This window comes from Schistosoma haematobium, chromosome ZW, assembly GCF_000699445.3.
Source record: "Schistosoma haematobium chromosome ZW, whole genome shotgun sequence".
NCBI classification, from domain to species: Eukaryota; Metazoa; Platyhelminthes; class Trematoda; order Strigeidida; family Schistosomatidae; genus Schistosoma; species Schistosoma haematobium.
Window position 1 is genome coordinate 46,306,325 of NC_067195.1, and position 12,131 is coordinate 46,318,455.

The following is a 12,131-nucleotide window of genomic DNA, read 5'->3' on the forward strand; positions in this document are numbered from 1 at the left end:
AGAGACAAGAACTCATTCATTTCAAGTGGATGTGGAGAGGTAGAAATCGACATGCATACAGTGAGATCGTCCGCATATTCAGCAAAAGTGTTTTCTGTGGGAGATGGCAGGTCATGAAGAAAAATAGAAAAAGGAAGAGGGTAAAAAAAGTGCTCCTCGTGACACAATTTGATGGGTCAGCAAAGACGTTGAACACTTTCCTCCAAATACTCTGTACTGTTCTCTTCCAGAAAGATAGGAACACAGCCAGTTGGTTATCCAGATTTCAATGTTGATTTTGACAAACTTGTTAAGCAGTAATTGTCATAGCATAGAGTCAAAGGCATGAGTATAGTCTAGAAATGCTTATCGGACATACTTGTTACTATTTCCAGGCTTAACACTATATTGTAATGCAGAACAATAGCAGCATCTGTGGTACTTCTTTTGTATTTGTAAGCAAACTGTTCAGCTTCAGAAAAAATTATTTGGCAGGAAAAGTTAAGAGATTAATTGAATAATGAGAGGATGTGAAAGCGTTTATGGTTTTATTACGTAACCATAGCAGTCAAATAGTGACTGAGAAAATAAAAAAAATGTCGGAAGTGATTTGAACTTTAATATACCGTCTTAACTAGTTCTAATTTATTATTCATCTGATCAAAATCCTTAAGGCTTAGGATGAGCAACCTTCAGCTTTGTACCATAAGCCTAATTTTGATTAACATTTTTTTTCACTTTAGAAAAATCGTGGCTTACAAGTGGTAATTAGTGAGACACTGAAAGAAAATTATACGTTTACTGAACATGATAATACTGGTTACTAAAAACTGGGTCATAGACCAATATATATGTGGTTTAACCGAGTCTTTCATGTTGCATCCTTGTTAAGTAGCATATCAAGTGCAAAAGGTAGATCATGTAAACCGAAGTGCATAAATGTAACTTTAGGGAATAGGAATAACCAATGAAGTTCAATTGGTGATATACTTCTATGACTGATCATTTAATGCCTTTTCAAATAATCAAAATACAAATAGTTCACCATTCTCAGTGTTCATTGAATTCGCATATTATTGTATTTACTGGTCGGCAACATGAATATAACAAAGAAGGAAAATATCAGATTTGTAGTGAATTCTGATATGTTTAGATTGATTTTTCCCATGACGAAATATTTTATTGTATATTAAGAAATTAGCAAAAAATTAACCATGATACTTTTCATTGAAACGTTCAATAAACAAAACTTTACCGAACTATAATGAATAGCTCAATGTGAATATAACGAGATCGAACTACAAAAGTATTCATCTTTTATTTATTGTTCATAAAAGATAACAGTATAACGAATTTAACGTTATCTATTTTGTTTCTGTCATTTTTAAATTTGGCAATATGAGTCTATAGTCTACTGTATCCAGTTTAGTGAGTTCATTTCAGTTTGTACTTTAATTTATCAACATTAAATAACAATTTGGATTTATGTATGATCTTAAGGCTAGAATTTTGAAAAAAAAATACTATTTCCAAAATGAAACCTGAGTACCATATGACTAAAACATGTGGTATTCTATTAACAAATATGAGTTCATTTTTTGAATCAGTAAACCTAATAAACAGTTGTCTTTCCAAAATGACGGATTGGATGATAATATGATAATCTGAACTGATCTATACTGATGATACAATCAGTCAATAACAAATAAAAGTTATCCTTTTTCTTCAATCAGAACTTCTTATATCATTGTGCAACTGAATAACAGGAAACACAACTTAGTCTATGAATGAAAAGAAATAATATTCAGGAAAAAATACCACTATTTACATAGATTATGATGAAAACATAAAATCACAACAAACAAATTGATTTGATAATTGGTTTTGACTAATTCAACAACGGAATATTTTGTGCAACAGGATGTCGCTGATCATTAAATAGAAACATGAGATGAAACTGACAGTACAAAAATTTTATCATCAATGTCTAGTCATCCCACTTTAACCATTTGCTATCACTTACATAATTTAGAAATACAATCACCTCATCAAATGATACATTAGATAAGTGCAAACTCTTAAAAACTTCGTATATAATTGATAGTTATTTCAAAAAGGTTTGACTCTTTTGAAGATAAATTATGATACTAAACAGAAAATCTAGATCATTTCAAGTTAACATATGTAGAGATAATAAAACGGGAGTAAATAAACTACATAAGCAAAAAAGGTTTGCAAAAAATATTAATTTTCTATAACTTTCAAACAAAGCAGGAATATCTTTAAGTCAATAGATATTGAAGAGTAGATAGTTAATTCTCATTCTAAACATCTTCCTCACAAGAAATCGACAAAATGAATATTTAAACGATATTGTAGGCTTACTGTCACGAGATCCCTTGGTTAGAATCATATGGTAAACGCCCTATAATTTTAAAAATTTGCAGTATATTGTGATCTTTAGTGTTATGGTTTTCTTAACAAACTAACATAAATTTGTTGATCAGTTAAAGTTAACTGGAATTGAAAATGTAACCTCATTATTCAATAGTATTGTGCACATTACAAAACCTAAAGGTTCATGGACTTCAATTTCGTGTAAATTGTGAGTGCTTGTCATTGATAACCTCTGAACCGGAAAATACATTTGTAATAACTTACATTAATCATCTCGGTTGACTTCAAAAGCCAGTTTTTCTTATATGATTCTGACTGATTAGATGAATAAAATTCTGTATTACACACAGAGATATTACTATTGAAATTATTATTAAAAGAAGAGATATCAGCTGTTTGTATATTGAAAGATTGTGTTTCTGGTAAACACCATAACATTCCCACCGATATTAAACAAAGAAATAACATTATCAAACAAGTTGTAATGAAACTGTAGTGGTCAATAAGAACACCTAAAAAACAATATATAGAATTGAAGGTTAACAACAATTTTCATTTACAACTACTGAGTAAGATTATAAGAATTGTTTTAGAAAAAAAATACGCGAAAATAAGCATTCTCTAAATAATATTAAACTGAGATTTGTATGGAATATGCTTAGAAAATTATTCTAATAAAAGCCAACAGATAATATAAAATATCCTGAGTAAACAATTTAACTCGGAAATCCAAATGGAGACTCATCCATAGAACTCAATTATAAATCATATTTTTTTCATGTAAAAATGAGTGTTGCTAAAAACTATTCTGAAGTACGATTAAATGGAACAGTTTCAACTTCTAAAATAATAATTTGAAATAGAGTTTTAGTGGCCCGTTATTTTGACAAAAATTAGATCGGGTGGTGTTATAGATGGGCTCATCACTTTAGAGGCCTTATATCTGACATCACTTAGATCGTATAAATGATTATTACTGAAACATACACATGTCGCCAATCCTCGTAGATAGTCATCGACTTAACTTGCGTTAGTGAATAACGGAATTAAATAAATCAAATACGAGAATAGATTTTGAATGTGTATATTTTGTACACTCATTGATCTGGACAGACAGTCAGAGAGACGAAACGAACGAAGCGAAGAGAAGAGAGTGAAGTGAAATGACGAGCGACGGAGAATGAATGTGAGCCAACTCAATTTTATCACGCGTTAATCGATATTTATAGTCGGATAGAAATACGTTACAGATATGTGATGAGCAGAACAAGAATTTCACACATACGCTTACATAAAAACAGTCAAGGTTGATAAGCGAATAATTAACAAGGTCAAAACATGACTCAAGAAGAATGAATAGATTGGCCTGTCCGGAAGCTAGAATAAGCTGTGTGTGCTTAACATAGCACTACAGAGTCCTCTAACTAGTTAGCTAATTCTACATAACTGAACACGTAATATTATTCAGGTTGCTTGTCGTAGTTGAATCGAAGTTAACCAACATAAGTTTAACACAACTTCATACAACACAGTTCACATGACAGTTTTGACCAAAGCAAGAAGAAAAGATTTGCAGCTAAAGAAAAAATCCATACAGTTTTAAGGTTCCGCATTAGCTGTAAACGTTAAAATTATAGCACACAGTAATCAAGTTTTAAATGATGGCTTGATATACTTTATTTATTAAGCTCGTGATGGATCTTTGAAACGAGGTAGAATATTAGGAAAGTGAATCAAAAGACGAAATTGAAAGCTGTACGTGGGATGATCAATTTTACACGTGATGAATTCAGTCAGATGAAGAAGAGGTGAAAGTTACGAATGATAATCGATAGTTGTATAATTATGGGTCATATTCAGGCTATATATTAACTGAGTGAGTAAAAGTCAGATTACGTAACAGGTGAAATTTTTTTATGATATTTATGTTTACCAGGGTAAAGTTCACCACTCTTCCCTTCTATATTCATAAATAAGTTATATTACAGCTTTAACTCCGCCTGTAGCACTTCTAGAGCTATGCCGGTCCCAAGCCCGGGTAAAGGAGGAGGGTTGAACAGAGGATTAGCGACCCTATTCCGTAGAAAACTAACTTGCTAAAAAACGTTAACCATAAAATATGATTCAGACCATTTAAACTCTGCCCTGAGAGTTAGGTCTTCATTTAGAAGAGTTATGACGCCTCGTAATGGAGGCCGAGTTCTTTCGGAAGTCACGAGGCTGATGCCCCTTCTGACAACCAGAGTAACCATTAATTTAGATAAATGGAATACTCGTACAAAGTATATTACAGCCTTCTCAAGAGCCTTCCGGAATTTCGAGTTATTTATAGGTTAGGTAATAATATACAAATGATTGCAAACAACAAGTTTCATGGGTCACAAAACGGTAACTTCAACAAAATAATAAGAAATAAGATCGAAGCAAAACTAAATTAATAGAACTGGTCTATAGTGAGGATTTCGTATAATAACTCAATGGTAAACAATTAGTTATTTCGCTAGTAACAAACAGGACATCCGAGTCTCAGTTAAAAATGGTTGATACACTTCAATAAGAATATTCTTAACGTTTTTGATGAGATGCAAAAAAAAATAATAAGCAACTGAAAAGTAATCGTATGAATTGATAAGTTACTGATAATTTTCACTTTTTGCATAAACTGAAATTAGCAAGGACATATGTTACGGGATTTTTACTCACCAAAATAAAGACTAAATCACATAATTGAAGTGTAAAGCAAATTTTGTCTATAGAAAGTCTCTATATTTATCTGCGTAAGCTTTTTTTACTTATAGATTCCGAAAGTTTTACAGATTTAGGTTTAACGTCTATTCACCGATAGGTATCAAAGTATTTGAGAAACAGCTGTGAACTTCATGTACCAGTCAGAAATACATGACTCTAATCAAAGTGATTAGGAGTTTTGGGCTTTGTCATTACGAGTTACTGATAGCAAGAATAAGCGCATTTCGAAAAATCAGATGGAAATTTAGATTCAACATCTTAAGTTCATAACCAAACAACATGGTCAATCAGACAATTTTTATAGACAATAATCGTCTTGACCTTATCATAAATTGAATTATGCAGCCTTAATTCAAAATATTCATTATCGATCAATAAGACATTGTTGTTTACCTACAAATATTTAGTTTAAAAGGTTGACCTATTCGAAATTCATAACTGACTGAAGTTAACAAACAACATAACTTATGAACAAATCCTATGAGTCACAGTTAAAGCATAGAAAAGATCAACATTTCAAAAATGACATCAAACAAATAAGGTTATATTTCAATTATTACCTGTAACTGACACCACTGCGGCACTTGCTAAAACACAAACACCATCGTAAATTCCCATATACGAAAGTCGTCGACGTTCCAATGAAGCTTGTTGACATTTAGAGTTATCTAATAATGGCTCTTTTTCATCAGGAATCTTAGTAATATCAGCAAAGCAAACTGAAATTTGACCTGAAAATGTAAGCAAGCCTCCGCCAAGAAAACCACACGTTAAATTTCCCAGAATTAATAAGTATAAATTCAGTTCAAGTAAAATCACAAGCGCTGAAAAACATTACAACATAGGAAGTGACCGTTATTTTCAATTAAAGTACTAATACTAAGCAAACAAAAACTGTTACTACATTGCTTAAGATAGCCTCTAAATATACTTATGCGTCGGTTAGGCTACTTATAATACAATGTGAGTAAGTGGTATTACTGCGTGTATATCTGCGTTACCTATAGATTAAGCAAAACCATAGGTAAAATCACTAGAATACAATTTATGTGAATATAATACAAAATATGTAAAATGTTAAATAATGTAAATTTTACCAATGATAAAATTAAGCGAAGAAATCTGGTGCATTTCTAAAATGCTTCGTACTAGGAAATAGCTAGAAAAGCTAGTAAATATAACTGGGATTTTATAATTTGTGGTTGAAATAATCGATACGACTAAAATTTGAATAACCCTGTCTGATGCAGTTCAAAACAATTAGTCCCTAAATACTATTAAATTGTGCTCTGTTCAATTAAAAATTATGACTTTTACCGTGGATAAGAGATAGAATCGTATAAATTAATTAATTCAGGACCTGATTAAGAGCTGACAATATTCCCTTGCATCGTAATATGATGTTCACTAATGCCCAGAATATAAAGGATGATGCTATTCAGAGATCATTCCATTTATGAACAGTGAAGGGACATGTTCATAAACACTTAGTGACAAGGTTTTATGAGTGAAACCGATGTAATTAAATTCACAGGAGTAAATGAACTGAAGAGCATATATGGATGACAATATATACAAACTTCCAGTCCTTTCTTTCTTTAATGTATAAATAATCCCACAATTTCACCATCTATAGTTTACTAATCAGGAGACAAGAGTGTTTAGGTCCTTTAATGGAGTGAATCATGGATACATTCATAGGTTATAAGAAAAATCATAAATTATTACAAAGTAATACATTTAAAACAATAAATACCTCTGTATGAACTGAACAACTGATACAAAATAACAGACTATGCTACACAATAATATGCAGTCATATATGTTGAAAAAATTTAAAATAAATGATAACTTTACATGAAACGATTATGTTTGAAGTTAAACCACCAAACAAAACTCCCATCGCTACACGTCGACCATAATGATCAGAAAGTGAACTGATCATAAACGACGACAAAAGTCCAGGAATTAATAATGAAGCACTCAATAAGGGGAGTAAATGTGCAGTTCTCTTTTGAACTTCATCTTTCAATTCTTTATCCTGATCAGGAATGGATCTATTAGTGAAAAAAAGTTACCGCAATTGTCACTCAATACTTTGTTTTGAAGTAAAGTTTAAAAAAATATAGTCCTGTTAATAGCTGTTTACCTCCAGAGCGCACAACTTTTGTCTAGTCTTAGACTTGGTATGAAATGTTTCCCGAACTATAGCCTACGATACAGTAAACCTATACGTTAAAATGTAAGGTGATACGTTTACTGCTTAAAGAAAAGTATGTGTTCTCTCTTAGAGAATTAACAACACAATTCGACGTTTTTACACAATACTTATAAATCTTTCTTCCTACTTTGAAACAGCATGACCAAATTCGTAAAATACTGTATCATTAAGCTTCAAGACTTCCGCACCGATTAACTTAACTATATTCACGTACTTTGAAGTAGAATACATAGGTAATAACTATGTAGAGATCTTAAACACAGAACTCAAGAACTATGTAGAGTATCCAGCAAAAAACTAAAAATGCTAAGAATAACCACATACTCGTTATGAAACACCTTGATAGTTCCAGCTTACGAGTGGTGTTGGGTGCGATAGGGGTAAACAGTTTAATCAAAATAGTAAAGACATTAGATGAGGTTAGTGAACGAAATACATACCATCATCAAACTGGGGAAATAAAATTATGTTGATAAGAAAAAAATGTTTAGTGGATCATTAGAACACAAAAATATGGAAAACAGGAAATAAATACTTGTTATCAATTTCACGGTAAACCGAAAACGATCAGTAACTACGGTAGATCTTTTTCTATTAAGTTAAACTAATGTCTTTCTGTCCATTCGATACCATGATTGACTACGTAAATCACTAACTTGCTGTCGGGCCACGGAAATCCAACAATTCAAAATGTAAAAATATGACCCGTTAGTGAAATTTCATATCACCTTATCATTGATAGATATCACATTTACTTTCGAAAACTGATGCTTTATAAACACCTACCTAGTAAAAACAGTATATTTTTAATGACTACTTAATTAACTAATAAGTCAACTTCCAATGTGAAATCCAAGTTCAAAAGGAAATTTTCCACAACAAATGATAATATAGCAAAGCTTCACTGATACTTGAATGACTGATTCATGTATGATCATGAAAAAAAGTGTTAATAATAGAATATGTTGGTGTAGACATATCAACTGTATTCTGAACTACATCTAACACGAGTTGAAAAAGAAATGAAGTACCTCACGGGACACTGACTGTCATGGACAACAACCGAATAATTTCTTCCTACTTTGAGTAAGCTCTAAATTATCAGCGGAAAAATAAGCCCTGGTTGAAATAATTAATTATCCCACAACGACTAAACAAGCTAATCACTCATAATAACCTTCAACATACTTGTTTTGTGGAGACGGTTCGTAGGGTAGACCTGCGTCCTTTAGAAACCTAGAACCATAAGAACGTAAGACAATGAGATAAATAAATAATCTTACTAAAAAAAATATAAAAATATCCAATACGTCTTAGTAGTTAGTTTATTAAAATAAAATCCGTTATCAAAGTCAATTACATGATTCTATCAAATTTTCTTATTGTTGCGAAGAGCAACTAAATTTTAAATTGACCTATTTCAGGATACCTACTCAACCTTATCCAGTTTAATTCGTTCAGATTTGATGTGTTTGGTGTACGTGGAACAAAAATAGGCGTATTCAGATATAGTTTTGATATATTTGGAGGTTAATAAGTCTTCTGTAGTCCTTCTCGTCTTCGTTACATTACGGAACAATTTTGTCCAGTTCCGATACTTAGCAGGAATTTCTATGCAAACAATATTTTAGGAACAACTCTACAGAGTTATTATGTATATCAAACACAGTCATTTTATTGAGTTTTAGGCATTCTTAGCAACTTTTGTATAGAACTATTTTGGACATCTCAGAGCAGTCCAAAGCCCACACTACAATACGACTTCGGAATGGGTGTTTTTAATGGTTAGTTACCAAGTTCATCAGTCTGAAATGTCAATATGAGTACTTTTACTCAGAAGTCTTGAAACAGGGATTAAAACAACAGTCAGCTCAAAGTAAGCAGAAAAATATATAATAAAAGATAATCCCTATTTTCAATGAGAAATTCACTCGCGAATAAAGCATTCACGTATCAAAATCATGAACGATAGTTATAAAAGCAGGATACCAATACTAACTTCTTCAGTTTTGTCCTCAGATTAATTCCAAGACTCGACATACAAGTGTCAAGTCTTTGGAGACATAAATAATAGATGCTCACCGTAATAATGTATAATATGTGGTTTACTTGAATATATTATCTTCTTACTTTCTCCTTTTCTTTTAGGTGAGGACTGGAATAAAATAGATGCCCTAAGCAATCCTAACTCCGCCTGTAGCACTTTTAGAGCTATGCCTGTCCCAAGCCCGGGTAAAGGAGGAGGGTTGAACATAGTGTTAGCGATCCCATTCCGTAGAAAACTAACTCGCTAAAAAACGATAAGGCATTTATCAGTGTAGATAGGAGGACGTTACGGAAACTTCTTCGACACTACGGAGTTCCTGAGAAGATTTTCAACATTATCTGGAACTCATACGACGTACTACAGTGCAAGGTTGTGCATGAAGGACAGCTGACAGATGCATTCCAAGTAAGCACCGGATCCAGACAATGCTGCTTACTCTCTCCCTTCCTCTTTCTTCTGGTGGTCGACTGGATTATGAAGACCTCGACATCTGAGGGAAAACACGGCATACAATAAACAGCTCAGAAAAAATTATACGATATGGACTTCGCAGATGACCTAGCCCTCCTATCGCATACACACGAACAAATGCAGATAAAGACAGCCAATGTAGCAGCAGACTGTCTCTACATCAGTAGGCCCCAACATACACAAGGAGAAAACCAAGGTCCCCAAATACAATACGGAGAACAGCAAACCAATCACACTTGATGGCGAAACTCTGAAAGACGCAGAATTCTTCACATACCTGGGAAGCATCATCGATGAACAAGGAGGTTCAGATGCAGACGTAAAGGTAAGGATTGGCATGGCAAAGGCCGCATTCCTACAATTTAAGAGCATATGGAACTCAAAACAACCTTCAACCAATATCAAAGTCTGAATCTTCAATACGAACATAAAGGCAGTTCAATTGTACGGAGCTGAAACTTGGAGAACTACAACAACCATCATCAAGAAGGTACAAGTATTTACAAATGGTTGTCTACGCAAGATACTTAACATCCATTGGCCGGATACCATCAGCAACAGCCTTCTCTGGGAGAGAACAAACCAGCTTCCAGCTGAAGTGGAAATTAGGAAAAGACGATGGAAATAGATAGGATATGTATTACGGAAATCACCAAACTGCATCACGAGTCACACCCTGAATTGGAATTCCGAAGGGAAGCGGAAAAGAGGAAGGCCAAAGAACAAATTAAGTCGGAAAATAGAAGCGGATATGAAAAGGATGAATAAGAACTGGAAAGAGCTGGAAAGAATTGCCCAAGACAGGCTTGGATGGAGAATGCTGGTGAGCGGCATATGCTCCTTCACGAGGAGTAACAGGCGTAAGTAAGTAAGCAATCCTGTTTTTTGTTAAAAAAAAAACATCAGAAAAAACTAGACAAGATTAAAAAGTGTAAAACGTTTAAGCGTTAATTATATTTAAATGTAAAAACTACCGAAAAACATGAATCTGAATTATTATGAGTAAAACCTAACCTATAATATATAAACTGGTTAGTGAGAAATTGAAATCCAGACCAGAATGATTGAGTAAACATGGTAAGAAGAACCAGCTTGATAGCAATTTTTCTTTCAGAACTCAACATTATTGAGTTATATAACTTGAGATATGGTTCTGTTCAGCTAAACCTGTGGTAATATTGACAAATAAATTAGATATCTGAAATTTTGTACGATTGCACAATTTTGAAAGATAATTAGTTGACAACATACTAAAGAAATCAGTGTTATCCAACATAAAACAGGCTTTTTAAGTAAGAATAGCAAAAGAGAATCATTCGTACAAAAACTTCCATTAATTTCGAGTACTGCATAAACAAAACATTCAAAAGACTTTTTAACCGAAAAAAGCAAAACAAGTCTGAGAGCAACGATAGACTAATATAAAAACAATATTTTAAAACGAGGAATTAATATAGTTTTATAAAGATAGAAAATGTAACTGATTGTGGGCACTCGGAAATATAACTTAGCATAACAAGTAGGCAGATGATTAAATTATTTAGTGCCAATTTTAAATAATCAACTTGTCTCATAATTCGCGACATATTGATGAAGACTTGATCTAAAAACATAGGCGGTCCAAAAACCCACAAAACCAGTTTTTCAAGCACTGTGCTTGATTTATTACCTATATTTTAATGTTTACAGCTGATGATTTTAGCCTCTGAATGCTTACACATATGACAGAAGTGTGGTTTAAACAGATACACGTTGAGAAGAGCATCAACATGTCATTGAGCTAACAATTGTTAAAAAAGAACTGATGAGACCTCGTTAAAAACAAGTATGATTGAAATTCTAAATCATATGTATTTAAAGAGTAACCAAACACCACAAAATCAAATGAAACATATGAACCGAAACGTTCGCCGTAATTTGCCGTTAAATCGACGTAATAGCCTACTTTAACACTTTGCTGTAGATGTTATTCAGTCGATGGCATCAGAATAATACCTCTAATATGATTTCTTAGAACAGTGATTGACGGTAATTTGTAAGTGTAGATAGAACTACAATGCCCATTCCGATTACTGCTACGGATAGATTACATTAAATACTTTATGAATAACTCAAGCGAAATGGCTTTTAATTAAGCACGTTCTCATTTCCGTTTTAGGTAACCTGACGATATCAATCACCAGCAAGTAAGTATACTTTACAGCTGAGCAGAAGAAAATTGCACTTACTTATCCGAACTCAACTAATTACGCTCAATTGTAAAAACAT

The 12,131-nt window shown here is 32.7% G+C and overlaps 1 protein-coding gene across 1 annotated transcript in view; it reads right to left on the reverse strand.

The window, feature by feature from the left end:
- Positions 1-12,131, reverse strand: part of MS3_00003702 (uncharacterized protein) — an 88,293-nt gene that overhangs the window by 74,558 nt on the left and 1,604 nt on the right. Inside the window, exons 3-7 of the mRNA XM_051211561.1 lie at positions 10,878-11,030; positions 8,534-8,581; positions 6,982-7,181; positions 5,685-5,948; positions 2,641-2,888 (exon numbers count right to left, since the gene is read on the reverse strand). Of these exons, the coding sequence (XP_051071634.1) occupies positions 2,641-2,888; positions 5,685-5,948; positions 6,982-7,181; positions 8,534-8,581; positions 10,878-10,987 (870 nt within the window). The 5' untranslated portion in view covers positions 10,988-11,030. The remainder of the gene's footprint in view (positions 1-2,640; positions 2,889-5,684; positions 5,949-6,981; positions 7,182-8,533; positions 8,582-10,877; positions 11,031-12,131) is intronic.